The sequence below is a fragment of the Notamacropus eugenii genome, chromosome 3 (assembly GCF_028372415.1).
Source record: "Notamacropus eugenii isolate mMacEug1 chromosome 3, mMacEug1.pri_v2, whole genome shotgun sequence".
NCBI lineage: Eukaryota > Metazoa > Chordata > Mammalia > Diprotodontia > Macropodidae > Notamacropus > Notamacropus eugenii.
In genome coordinates this window covers 243,087,795-243,102,751 of record NC_092874.1, presented here as the reverse complement: position 1 = coordinate 243,102,751, position 14,957 = coordinate 243,087,795, and the positions used below count along the sequence as shown (strand labels likewise).

At 39.5% G+C, this 14,957-nt stretch overlaps 1 protein-coding gene across 1 annotated transcript; it reads left to right on the top strand.

Annotated features, from left to right (window-relative positions):
* The first annotated feature begins 590 nt into the window (after window positions 1-590).
* Window positions 591-7,338, top strand: LLPH (LLP homolog, long-term synaptic facilitation factor). Its single transcript, XM_072655287.1, has 3 exons — window positions 591-698; window positions 3,330-3,540; window positions 6,642-7,338. Exons 2-3 carry the CDS (start codon window positions 3,336-3,338, stop codon window positions 6,812-6,814), a joined length of 378 nt encoding a protein of 125 aa, XP_072511388.1. The 5' UTR covers window positions 591-698; window positions 3,330-3,335; the 3' UTR covers window positions 6,815-7,338.
* The last annotated feature ends 7,619 nt before the right edge of the window (window positions 7,339-14,957 follow it).

Sequence of the window (14,957 nt, the reverse complement as noted above, 5' to 3'; positions counted from 1 at the left end):
CCTTATCCAGGGTCAGGAGACCATAGATTTAGAGTTGGAAGGGAACTTAGAAGTCATCAGTTTAAACCCCTCATTTTTCAGATACGGATACCGAGGCCCACAGGAGCTAGGTTACCTGCCCAGGTATAAGTGTCCGAGGACCACTCCAGACATGAGTGTCAGAGGCAGCATTCAAGCTAAGTCTTCTTGATTTCAGGTCCTGTGCCTCCCACGTAGGGCTGGGGTTGAACCCGGGTCCTCTGACCCCAAATCCGGGGAACTTTCCATTGCTTGTTTTATACATACAGACATATATGTGTGTGTGTGGTGTGTGTGGGTGTGTATGTATATATATCCGACAGTGGGTGACCCCGTTGGAGGTTATCTTGGCAAAGATGCTGGAGTGGTTTGTCATTTCTTTCTGCAGCTCATTTTACAGAGGAGGAAACTGAGGCAGACACGGTGAAATGACTTGCTCAGGGTCACCCAGGTAGTGTCTGCGCGGCGTATAGCAAGCACCACAGAAGCGTAAGTAAGCTATTACGGTAGGAGGCGTTGACTTGGAGGGGTTGGAGCACCGAAAGGGTTAAACCCAGCCTAGTCAGGGAAAGCCACGCCCCTTGAGGTCGGAGACGCGGCTTCCGCTCCCAGAATCCAGTGCGTCAGCTCGCCGGGCGGAAGTGGTTCTCGCCGTGGGCTCCGAGGGCCACGAGTTCCAGGTGAGTCCTGCACGTCTTCCCACATCCTAGCGGCTGTCGCCCGGGATGGCGAGTGTCGGTGCGCGGAGGGGGTTCCCTCAGGCTCTCCGGAGCAGCGCCCAGCCTGGCCGCCGAGCCCCGGAGGGAGGGAAGCAGGCCCGGCCCGGTTCGGTCCGGCCTGGGCCTTCTCTGCCGAGCTCCCTCCGGCAGCAGCCCCGGCGCGAAGGCCCTGGGCTTCCGCTTGCGAGTGCCCTCGTTAGACGGGGGGAGAAACTGAGCCCCAGCTGGGGAATGGGACTCCCCTGCGGGTCACGTGGCGAGAGCCGGAAGGTGCCCGAGTTCCGGGTTGTTTTCGCCGCCCCGCGTGGCCTTTGGGCCACTTAGAGAAGGGGAGGCTTCGGGGTGCCTTGGAGACGTTTGCCAGTTAATGAATTAATGAGGCAACCAGTGTTTACCACGTGCATTAAGGATGGAAACAGCCCCTGCCCGTGCCCGTGCCCCTGTCCTCAGAATGTAAAGGTGGTAGATAAATACACATACAAGAGTAGTTGAATGTGAAATAGTGAGGGAAGGAAGTCACCCCCTGCTGTGTGGGTGGGATCAGGCTTCATGCAGAAAAAAGGGGCATCTTTAAAAAAAAAAAGGGGGTCTCTGAGACCCAAGTAATGAGGTTGTGAACCACGGGTGGGGAGGGGGGGGATGCCACATAACGAACACGAACAAAAAAGAATTGACTTGTCACGAATTTTTAGAATTGGAAGGGTCTTCAGTTCATCCATTCTAGTCCCTTTCTGTTATGAATGAGGAAGGAGTCTTGAGTGAGTAGTAGAGAAGCCTTTGGATAGTGAGCTCATGGAGGACCGGGGCTGTTTGTGCTTTTCTTTGTATTTTCCAGTGCCCAGGGATAGCAAGTGCTTAATAAATGCTTGCTGATGTGGCTGATGACTAAGGTCAGGAGGGGGAGTAATAATTTCTGTTGAAGTTGGAGGCAGGTTGCTCAGGGCTTTTAAACGTTCAGCAGAAGAGTTTATGTTTTATTCTAGAGGCAATAGAAAGTCACTGGCCTTGGTGCAGGAGGGTCACATGGTCACATATGCTTTCACAATAATTTATAAAAGTTTTATTTCATTAGATATTTCCTAGTGCCATGTAAAATTTTAAAAAAATTTTAAGTTCCAAATTTTTTCCCTTCTGCTCCTCCCCACCCCTTGAGAAGGCAAGCAATATGATATATGTGAAGTCATGTAAAACATATTTTCCTCTTAGCCATATTACAAAAGAAAACACACTTTAATAGGAATGTATGTGTAGAACCCATGTTCTACATTTAGGGGGAGAAAATTTTAAACTTATGGAAGTGAGTGTTGAAAACATTTTAAAAAAAAGAAAACACAAACCCCCAAGAAAAATAAAGAAAAATTTAAATGTATGCTTCATTTTGTGCTCAGAGTTCTTTAGTTCTCTCTCTGGAAGTAGAGATAACATTTTTCATCATGGGTCCTTTGGACAAGGACAGTTAGTTTGCAGTAGAATGAATTGGAATGGTGAGAGAAGATCAATTGGGAAGCTGGATTATCTAAAGGAGGGGTGATGAGGGCCTGAAGTAAAGTTGTAGTTGGAGAGAAGAGGTCTCAGAAAAGATGTGAAGGTGGACATCTTATTGAAGACAAGAGGTGAGATAGTGAGGAGTTGAGGGTAGTATCAAGATTGTGAACCTGAGCCACTGGGAGTGCAGTGGAAAGAAGGCTAAATTTGGAGTCAGGAGAGGTGGATTTGTATCAGGTTCTGATGGTTGTGTTTGTATTATGATTCTCCTTTTTCTCATCTTTGAAATGAAAGGGCTAGAAGAGAGTTCTTCCAATTCTAAATCTGTGGTCAGGCAATTAGACATTTATTTTCTGTCCATTATGTATGTGCAAGTTGCCTTGACGGATATCCCTCACACCCTCAGCTCCCTTACCCATGTGTAAGAGAGTTCCTCTCTTCAAAGATGCAGCTCAGGCACCATCTTCTGCATGAAGCCTTTCCTAATCCTTTCCCCCCTATCCCCAACGGAAGTGACCTTCCCATACTGCCTTATATTTAACTACTCTTTATCTATGTATATACACACATTTTCCTAATTTTATATCAGTACTACACATATATTTTTGTATATTTGTCTGCATCATTAGAAAGTAAGTTTTCTTCTAGTAAGCATTTTTTCATCCTTTGTACTTGTGTATCCAGCATGTAGCACAGCCCTGGTACATAGTAACAATTGAAGAAATACTGTTGACTAATTGTGTCACCATATCCCCCCTTGTGGGGCTTCCTTGCCTTTCCAAAGACTCCATTGTCTTTATCTGCAGTGGTTATCAAAATTCTCATTGATAAACTACATTGAAACCCTTAAAAATTTTGGGGGATGGGTTAAATACAATTCTTGGCTTCTAATTATAACTTAAAATATTGGTTGTCAAAGGTATATACTAAATAAACAAAATGTTCCCAAGTCTCTATTCTTTTTAATTAACATGAGCAGAATGTGGATTGTTACCTTTTCTTGGTAAATTATTGTGACTTGAATTTATTGACCTGGTTTTCAGATATTTGCTATATTAATTTGATAGTAAACTTTCTAATTTTAGAAAAATTATTTTTTACTTTTAGGTAAAAATGGCAAAAAGCCTACGGAGTAAGTGGAAAAGGAAGATGCGGGCAGAAAAGAGAAAGAAAAATGCACCGAAGGAGCTTAGTCGCTTAAAAAGTATACTTAAAATAGGTGGTGATGTTTTAATGGAAGAGGTAAAGGACATAGCAACTGTGGTGGCACCTGAAAAAATCAAAGAGAAAACAGACTCTGTGGGGAAAGATCAAGAGGGTAAGTTTAGGTGTGCAGTTGTTTTTCCCCTTTTATTTTTCTTTCTTGAACACACACATACAGTACATACACATACACCCACACACGCAGGCCCCTCAATACCCCATGAGTTCCTGTGCTTAAGTATTTTAGTGCATCTGTGATCTTACCTGCGTGGCTCTCTTTTCTTCAGTTCAGGTTACACTTCCTCCATCCTGTCTGTTCCTGGGCAGTTTTTGTTGATGTTTTCCCACAGATCCTTCACAGAAGATCCACTAAACCTGCTACCTCTTTGTGTTCAGTGAGTACCAGTGGAACACTCTAGTGGACCATCTGTTATCCCACTCTCTCATTGAATTTCCAGTCTTGACGCCTTTTCTGAGCATACATATTTTTTGAATATTGTTTCCCATGCTGCTTGTGCAGAGATCACTGATAGGCTTCTGCTGAATTCTTGTACCTATTGTGCACCCTTTTCTTTGCCCTTTGATTCTTCAAAGATGCTGGTATTGCAGTATCTGCAACCAGTAGAGCAATTCTTTAGGGTTTATGTGCCTTCACATTCTGTGATAAAGTGCTTTGTGTATTTATGGTGAAGCACTATGTGTCTTGGTGATATGTTGCCAAAATCTGTGGCATTTGCATGTAGTAGCTCCATCACATGTAAGATATGATGAAAGATTCCATTGTGATTTTAGCCAGATAGAATTCTGCTTATGTAAGAGCCTATTCTTACGTGCATTTCTATGTCCCATCCAATTTTAACTCTCTCTAAAAGCCTGTCGTAACTTGCAGAAGAATTTAGAAATATTAACACAAAGTATAAACATATAAACATTATATGTATTCTTTATAGAGACACATAGAATATATATGCTAGATGCAAGTAACATGTTCGTTCTTAAATATATAGATGTGTGTGTGTGTGTGTGTGTGTGTATATATATATATATATATATATATATATATATATATATATATATATATATTGAGCTCTTTGACGTTAGGGGGTTGTTTCAGGATTTGTATTTCCAGCACCTAGATAGCACAGTGCCTGGCCCATAAATGGCACTTAATAAATGCTCATTAATTGATTAATGACAGGCATCTCCCCACCCCCCATCCCCCTTTGAGCTTGACTTTATTTTCTCTTGGTAACCAATGGTCTATATCACTTTTTTTTCTTCAATATTTAACCAGTAATTTCACATGTTTTTATTAAGCCCTTATTATGTTCAAGGGAAGATACAAAGGTGAATGAGATATAGTCCTTACCATCAAGGGACCAATAGTCTAGTATAGGAGATGACTTACACACTATATAATATAAGAATGTAAATATTTAAGAAAGGTAAAAATGAGGTTCTATGACAGGTAGAATGGGGAGGTTCCTTTTAGTTGGGGGAACGAGGAAAGCTGCCTGTAGGAGGTGGTATTTGAACTTAAAGGATGAGTGAGATATCAGTAGGCAGAGGTTGAGGGCATTGCAGTCATAACAGAAGGTTTGAGTGAAGGAATGGAGGTGCAAAAACATTGCATCCTTGTCACTACATGATTATCTTTTCTGATAATCTCTGACATTCTCTAACACCTCCTACAGCGGCTTCTTCAAATCTTTTCTGTCAAGTGCTCCTCTGACCTCAAATGCCCAAAAGTCCACTTTCTCCTCAGACAGTCAGGTTCACAGCTGTGTCCAAGTCAGCCTTAGATTGCCCAAGCCAGTGGCCTTTTTCTCAGTTCTCATCCTCTTTGAACTTCCTGTAGCGTTTGTGTTGTTGACATCTCCCCTTTCTGGATGCTCTTTCCTTCCTTGGCCTCTGTGATGCTGCTGTCTTCCCCCCACCCCCCACTTATTGAATGGTTCTCACCTTTCTCCTTTGCTTATTTATCATCCTACTGCCCCTGAATATAGGTATCCCCTATGCCTATGTCTTCAGCTCTTTTTTCTCTCTGCATTGTCTCTCTTGGTGAGTTAATTTTGTTCCTATAACTAATTATTTATCACCTCTGCGGAGGTGAGTCCCAAAACTATATAGTCAGTCTTTTTTCCCCTCCTCTGAACTTCAGTTCTGTAGAAGTACCTGCTAACCATCTCCATCTAGATGTCTTATGGGCAGCGGTATATCAGTTTCCTTCACCCTTAAATTTATTCATCTCGTTGATGGCAACTATCACTGTCCTCCTAAACATGCAGTTTGAAAACATTGGAATTGACTTTAATTCTTCCCTTTCCTTTGTTCCTCACATTTAACCAGTTGCCAAGACGTATAAGTTCTGTGTGTGCCTTTCCCTTGGTGATAATGCTACCCTCAAGGTCAAACCCTCATCACCTTTCATCTAGATTATTGTTAATCTTCCTTTCTGGTCTCTTTGAGTCTGTTCTCTCTCATTTATTCTTCATACAGCTGCCCATGTCCATTCCTCAAAAGCCTTCATTGGCTCCCTGTTGCTTAGGCAAAATGCAGAGTCTTTAGCCTGACATTTAAGGCCCTCCACACTGTGACTCCTGCTTGTCTCTCAGCCTTTATTACTCATTAGTTCTACCTTCACATATTCTAAGCAGACCTGGACTTCTAGTTATTCAGTTGATGTTACATGCCTGGTGCCTCCAAGCATCTATTTAGGACAGCCACTGTTCCTGGAATGAATTCCCTTCTTTGCCTTTCATAGCCTGGTATCTTCCTGTAAGCTTACTTCCAAGTGTCACCTCCTCTGGAAATTCTTCCTTGATACCTCTAGCTGAAAGTATTTTCTTTACTTTTAGATTTTTGTTCTTTTTTTAAAAATTTAATTTAATTTATTTGATTATATTTTAAGTTCCAAACTATCTTCCTCCTTTCTTCCCTCTGTCCCCCCCCTGCACTAGAAAAGGCCACCATTTGACACAGATGTATAAATATATCTAAAAGCATACTATGCACACTTTTTAGTTCTTTGTCTAGAGGCAGATAATAGATAACATCTGCTTTCATAGGTCCTCTATATCATGCTTTACCATTAAATTGATATTTATAGAAATTGAAGTCTTATGATATAATAAGCCAGTTGCTTCTTTCCTGGATCCTACAAAATTTTGCTTGTGTTTTGCAATTTTAATAGTAAGATTTTCATTATTTTTTCAGGTGAATCGAAAATGGAAGTGGATGTTAAAAGAAACAAAAAGAGTCTTTTAGATGAACATGGACAGTACCCTCTTTGGATGCACCCTAGGCAAAGGAAAAAACTAAAGGCAAAACGGGGAAAAGGGAAAAACAAAGTGAAGGCAGCAAAAGCAGCAAAGGGTCTGGCCTGGTAGAATCTTAAAGGCCTGGAAAAATATCACATGGACGTGTCTGTTCAGAATATGGACTTTGAAGGAAAATCATTTGTTTCCATATTTTGCCTTCCCCAGTTACTTTGGCTGAAACACGAAGTATTTGTCTTCCATCCTTCATTTGGTTCTCCATTCTTTTTGTTTGATCAGTGTTAGCTGCACCAAACTTTTTTCTGACTGTCAGTGATTTATCTGATGCAGTTTTCAGCAATTGAACTGTACCATCATTACATGTTCTTGCACTTTTGGCAAATATGTTTGATAAAGATTTGCCATAGCCTGTTTCAGATTTTAACTAGCCCCATTCTAAAAAAGAAAGATGTCATATTTTTATAATTTCTTAGACATAAGTGTTTATCTAAACAGAACTCGTGTTCCTGCAGGGTTTTTTTTTTTTTTTGCTCTATAAGGAAAAATAAAAAAAAAATGTACACAGAAGTGTTTAGATCGTGAAATCTGAAACTTTGCTTTTATATGTCATTAAAAAATGATTTCTTTGCCACTAAGGTTGATAACTGATCTTGCATTACTTTACAAAATAGTTTTATTGCTATCCTTTGTTTTTACGTTATTTTTGTCTCCCAGTGTATCTTTTCCTTTACTGCCTCCCAGAGAGCCATCCTTTATAATAAAGAATAAAAATTAAGTTCAGCAAAACTCAAACATTGAAAAAATTCCACATCCATAGTCTCCCACCTCTGCAAAAAACTGGAAGAGAGGTATCTTACCTCTTTTTTGGGGTCGAGTGCAGTCATAATTTTGAAACACCCAGTTTTACTTATTTTGTTTAGTCATTGTATATATTGGACTTTTTTGGTTTTACTTACCTTGCCATACACAGCTATTTCCATGCTTTTCAGCACTCAATATATTCATAGTTAAGTACACACACAGTGATACTCCATTGCATTTATCTGACACAATATTTTTAGCTCTTTTGCAGTCATTGGACATCTACCTTGTTTCTAGTTCTTTGCTACCACAAAAAGAGCAGTCTTTCTGCATATGGAGCTTTTCTTTTTTGATACTGATCTTCTTGATGTATGTGCCTAGTAGTCGAATCTCTGGATCAAAAGTTTTAGTCACTCTTCGAATAATCCCAAATAACAAGGCAGCATGGTTGGACTAATTCATAGCTCCACCAACAATGCATTAGTCTTCCAATCTTTTCCAGCATTGACTACTCCCAGCTTCTATCATTTTTGCCAATTTGTTGGGTGAGAAGCAAAATCTCAGAGTTTTGATTTACATTTCCCTTTACTACTAGAGTTTGGGGGTTCTTTTGAGAACCATTCATTTTTCTTGACCACTTATCTATTAGGTAATGGCCTGTTATGTTTTGTCTGTATCCTTCATTTGAATCCTAGATGATACCTTTATTAAACTTACATACAAAAAATTACTTGTGTTAGTAAAAGTAAAATCGGTTTTCAGATTAAGTAATCTAAAGGGGAGACAACATGGTGCAAAGGGAAGAGCATGAGTTTTGGCTTTGCAACTAACTTGATGGATGACCTTGAGCAATGGCATCTCAGGGCCTTAGTTCTTTAGAATAAAGTTGAGGTAGGTGTGCTGCAATGGAAAGAATTCTAGCCTCTAGAGTCTTCTCCAGAGCAAGGGAGCCTGGCAACTGGGACAGCATTGTTCTGGGCCCTGAACTGGGCAGATCTAGATTAATCATAAAAAAAATAATGCCTGGCATCCATTCACCTCATTCAGAGCTTCTTTGCTTTGATGTGGGGTTTACTTCATGGTGCTTTTGCTTTATTTTTATATATTCTGAGTTCACCATTTTCAACCTATCTGATATTGGGCAATTCATTTCTCTGGCCCCAGTTACCTAGATGATCTCTCCCATTTTACCATTCTGCTTGATTCTCTAAAGTCACTGGGAATTTTCTCATACAAAGTTGCCCATAAACCACCAGATGGAGCTCATGCTAAGCGCTAAATCATTCTCATAGATCATTCTGTTTCATAAACAATACAGTATATTTAAAAATAAAACACAGTTGCAATGATAAAGAATTAGCTGGACTGGAAAGGCACACCCTGCCCCCTGTGTCTACTTTTAGCTTAAAGAGTTCAGGGTCCTTGTTAAAAGTGGGGAAGGGGGAAAAAAAAAGCGAGCCAAAGGCACTTGTCTTTTTATAGTTCTTTATTCCTTAAGCAGTAGTCTCCAAATTTTTTTGATACTGTATCCTGTCAGTAAAAAAAATCTGAGCATATATACCAATATACATTTGCAAACAATAATTACTATTATGTCCACTATTAAACTGACATAAAGGTAGACCTTTTTAGAAAGGTGAACTAAAGATGAAATACTATTCAATCCTAGAAGAGAGAGTCATCGGAATTTATTGAATAGGACAGTGACATCAGTTGTTCCCTTTAAGACTATCAGTTTGACATCATGGAATATAAAATCCTCTGCCAATCAAAGCCCTTAATAACCCTCTCCCTCTTTCCTTACACCTTGTACCCTTCCACATATTCCATGGTTCAGGGACATTGGCCTTGCCTTGGACATCTCTCGCTTCAGGCATTTTCACTGGTTGTCACCCCTGTCTAGAACGCTCTCCCTCCTGTCCACCTCCTACCTTCCTTTACATCTCTGTTAAGATCTTATGTTCTACAGGAAGCCTCCCCTGATTCCCTTTAATTCTATTGCCTTCCCTCTTGATTATTTTCATCTTACCCTGTTTGTAGTTTTTTGGGGGTAAATTTGGTGGTGTTTTTCAGTCATGCCTGACTTTTGTGACTCCATTTGAGGTTTTTTTGGCAAAGATATTAGAGTAGTTTGTCGTTTCCTTCTCATTTTACAGATGAGGAAACTGAGGCAAACAAGGTTAAGTCACTTGCTCAGGCTCACACAGCTAGGAAGTGTCTGAGGCAAGATTTGAACTCAGAAAACAGAGTCTTCCTGACTCTGGGGGAAGGATGCAGCCCATCTCACGCTCCAATTAGTTATCCTTTGGGGTCCTATACCCTATCATTGGAGGTCACTTCAGGTTTTTAGACATACCAGCCTACTTTCAAACTTCTTTTGTCATAAAATATTCACAGAAAGTTGGTAATATGCAGACCCCATTGTAAAAGTGACTAATAATGCTTTACGTTTAAACTAGTGGACTACTCTAAATTCACATTTGAAATTAGTTTGTATTTTGCAGTTACAAAGTATTTTGCCTATAGGATTTCACATAATTATCACTGTAGTCCTATAAAGTGGAATGCAAATATCAGTCCATTTTACAGATGGGGAAACTCATTTGTGCCATTTTCTAGTGGTATCGCTAAATCACTAGAAAATGGCCCAAACTGGGCTTGTACCTGGGTCTTTTGATTTTATCACCATTGAGATCTTTCCAATCTAATACATTGCTTGTACTATACCGTACTGTCGAAGGTTAGTAGGATTTTTATTGCTACAAAAGACCTTTACTGAATAAAGGATATGAAGGGCAGTTGAAGCTCTAGATTGGATTGTTGGAAGTTTGATTACATTTGTTTTTGACCCTTGTTTGTCCTGGGTTTTTCAAAAGGACCAGTGACAATATGGGGTGATGTCTTCACTTACACACAAATTGGATTTAAGTGAGGTAGAGTTGCACAAAATTGTCAACCTCATTCTCTCTTCTAGAGTCATTAAAGTCCAATGACATAGCAGAAGTCAAGAAGATTGGTGATGGCCAAGATATGGTGGATGACCTTGGTGTCTGGCCAAGTTCTAAGAGCTCCACAGCACCTGCTGCAGATGCTTTCATGGCTGTTGTTCTTATCTACCATTCCTTCAGGGGAAGTGTTCTAATGCTTGGGGTAGACCACCTCCCTCCCCAACTCACTGACAGATTTGAAGTCCATTGGTTACCCACAACCTGGTTTAGCCCATCTGCTGAGACAGTTTACTGGGGTATGGCTGCTGTACATACTACAGCTTCTTGGAGCCACATGTGAAAGTTGAGTACCAGGTAGATACCAAAGGTGGATGAGAATCCCTGAAAAGGGCTTGGCAAACCCTCACACCAGAGATGCTAGTAATCCTTGAATACCCGGTACTCTAATGTAACATTGTAGATTAGATTTTCCATTATTGAGAAATAGGTTTTCTATTGACTTTTTTTTTTTTTTGCATATAGTATTCAGTGAATGTAGAAAGTATTGGAAACTTTTTCTTGTGGAAACTAGAGGGGTCAGTTTTGTGAAGTAGTTTTTTGGTTTATTAAAGCTGAGCCTAAAGGAGATTTGATGCTTTACCATTTTATCATGAAAATTTCTTGGGCAAACATGTTTATAAACTATTGAGTAAGTATTTCTCCTAGGTAGCAATAATACACTGACTTAGTTGATCATTCCTTGGCAGACTTCTAACAATGGACTTAGGGGCCCCAGGAATTAGAACTGGAAAGGACCTTAGAGACAGTTTTATCTTATACCTTCAATTTGCAACTGAGGAAACTGAGAGTGAAGAGGTCAACGTCATCACAAGAAACACAAATGAAATTTGGATCCAAATCCAGGGAATCCAAACACAATATGTTTTTCCCCCACTGTTCTACATTTGTCAACTTGGGGTGGAATTGGGGAAGGTGGCATGTTAGTGATTTAATAAATGAAATATTAGTTTCTTATCATTGTGGTACTCCAGTTTGGAGCAAAGTAAAAACCCAACCTAAGCCTTCATTTGATATGTTAAATGTCGTAGTGTTTTAGTAATGGATTAGATCAACTCTTGTAGATTTCTGGACCCTACACAAGTCCAGAATTAAGTGTTTTGCTGGCAAAAATAATTAAGCCTGAAATCTTCTTAGGGTTACTGATGTCTGGTATTCATTCCAATGAAGTTCCACTTTAATGTATGGAAAAATGTTATTGTCCACATGAGCCATTTGTAAACATCTGCTTTAAACAATGAATGGGGTAGAGTCCTTCAAATTTTAATTTAAAGAATGGCATAGTTTTATATTACATTAAGTTTATAAAACGCATGAGGCAGCCCTGCTGTAGTGAACAGAGACTTGGCCTCAGAGCCAGGAAGTTCAGGTCCCACCTCTGAAACAGACTGTCTTGGTGACCCCAGGAAAGATACTTAATGTTTCAGTGCTCAAGACAACTCTAAGACCATAAGTTACAGAGAAAGTGCTGACCTGCATTGATAGAGGGAGTTTCCTCACCTGAGAGTTTTCCATACCAGATGAAATCACAAATCCAGTCCCTATCCCCACGCCCTTATAATATGCCAAATGTATTTAATTTCACAAGACGATGAATTGTCTTGGCATCGTACTATCTTATGAAACACGTTCTCACTTTATGCCTTTATAGTTTTCAATATCAGCAAAACTTTTAAACGGTCTTAGTTGGGTGTTGTGTATCATTGTACGGTAACTATTTGTACAGATGGGTACATATGGTATTTCTGTTCCATGTAATAAAGTACATTTGTCATGTATCTTGTGATCTACATACCTTTCAGCTGTTACTTCATAAATCTGTTCCATCAGAGAACTGCTTTGTACTGCAATGGTTGAAGCTGCTTTTAATAAACTAATATTTTGTGTCCTTTATATGTAATCAACAGGGAGTATTATAGACTTGTGCCTCTGTGGAGAAAACATTCCACTAAATTTCTTTGCTCTTGACAATAATGGAAAAAAAATAGCTTGGGAAAAGCCCAGATAGATGTTCATGAACATATGTTGTTTGCTCCTAAAAGTCAGCTGAAGATCTTTCCTATTGCTTTGGAATTTTTAGTACATTAGAGAAGAAACTGCTCTGTTTTGGTGATCTGTTAAGGGTCAACTATCTAATCACAGAGTTATAGTAACGGGAACAATCAGAAACCTTGGGTTCTGTTTGCCATTGTGTAAAATTGTTCTGTTTTGTTATCACATGGAGAGAAGATGCCTTTCTCGACCCCCTCCTCTCTTTAATGCTTATGCCTTCCCGCTATTGATGGTCTCTAATTTATCCTGAATACATTTTATTTGTATCTAGGTATTTGTATGTGGTCTCCCTTGTTTGACTGAGAGCAGGGATTATCTACTTTTTTTTTTGTATCCCTGGCACATAGCAGTGCATGACACAAAGTGAGCACTAAATGACTGCCTACTTACTGACTGACTAGTCATGGATAGTTGTCCGTATAGATCAACTGTCCAGAGGTGGAGTGGTGTAGTAGAAAGAGCACTGGATTTGGAGTCAAGAGAGACCTCAGTTTGAATACTAACTCTCATTGCTGTATGATCAGTAGCAAGTCATCCAACCTATCCAGTATTTTCTCATCTATGGCACAGCAGTTCCTGTGCTGGACTTGGGGTTAAGGTGACCAGTTCAAATCTTGCCTCCCATACTTTTCTAGTATCATAGAATTAGAGGTGGTAGGGACATTTGAAGTCATTCACTCAATAAAGTTAATGCCAATAAAGTCAATGACGCCAATGAAGCTAAGTGATTTGCTTAGGTTCACACAGCTAGTTAATGTCTGAGGCAGGATCTGAATCCAGGTCTTCCTAACTTCAAGTGCAGCATACAGTAAGTTACATAACTCCCTGAGCAAATAAATCAATCTCTCAAGGTTTAGTTTCTTCATCTGCAAAATGTGAACAACAATCTCTTTAGTATTCCTCACTGAACTGTGAGAATTAAATGAGATGATGTATGTAAAGTGCTTTTCAAACATTAAAGCACCATGAAAATATCTGTAAAATGAGGAATCTGATACTTGCACTACCAGCCTCATAGGATGGTTGTTGTTAGGAAAGCAATTTATAGATTTAATTTACATTTGAAATGTGTTATTTTAAATTGCGTTACTTAAAAAATTTTAAATGTCTTATTTTAAAATGTTATACGTTTCTAAGAAGGGAAATTCTTCAAACTCCATCAAAAACATTCTGCCCCATCATTGTCCATCAGTTTTAATAGTTTTTTCTGATCCAAAGTTGAGATTAGTAGGGTTTTCATCGGTTAAAATGTATTACATCCAACAGGTAATTAACAAATGTTGATTGAATTAAGATGAAGTGGAAAAGTCTTGGAGTCAAATCACTCAGGTTCTAGTCCCTCTATCATGCTAACTTCACCAAGCTGGGGAAGTTGTCTTAAACTCTTTAATCTTATTATTCATCTGTAAAATGGAGATCATAAGACTTGGACTACTTACATTTTGGAATTGTTGTGAGTAAATAAATGTGAGTTATGAAAGAACCAGTTATGCAGTGATTCAGGTAAAAGTGGATTCTTTTCTCCCTTCCTCCCAAGAGTTGGCCTGGATGTTTGTTTTGTTTTTGACGGAGATTGAAGAATATCCTTTCTTAGAAGTTTATAAGAAAGGTAGATACCTATTTAGGTAAAGTCTGCTTGAAGGTGGATTATGGAGGGCCCTTCTAAGCCAATGACTCTTTTAAGGAAATGTAGTAAGAAAACAATGGGAACCAGGTGTTCCAAATCTCCACTGAGGAAATGGGTCTTAACTGTAACAAGGGGGATTTAGGTTAAATACAAAGAAGAACTTCCTGACTATGAGGGTTATTTAAAGCTAGATTCACGGGCACAAAAGAGCTCACTTGATACTGATAGAACCATACCTAGTTGAGGTGAAACATAAAATAGTTTATGAGTAGCCTTGTTGCTATGTCGTAACAAGGGCTGAATACTAGCCTCTCAACTGATTATAAATCATTCTATGATTCTTTACTCCTTAGCATTTGCTTTTCCCTCTGGGAATAAGACTACCTCTTCCATACCTGATTCATGTTTGTACTCATACGTATACTTTTTATACTTCCTTGCTGGGCTCAGACTAGAGCCATATTTTAGGAATCAGCAGTGGGGGTGGAACTGAAACTCTAGGAATCTAGATGTACCACTGAGAAGACAAGTAAACCCACATGCAATGAGCCCAGGGCAAACCAAGGGGCAGGCATTGGTGAATGTTATTAGCTGCTGTAGCCTCAGCCTAGCAGTGCCTAGCTGGCCTCAATGCCAGACATATTTGCAGATCTTTGTGTATTTTTTTTTAAACTGATGGGGTACACAATAAAAAGAATGGAAAATTCTGGCAGGATGGATTAAATGCTAAACTTGGAGTAGTTACAATGAATCAAATCCCAATGCATAT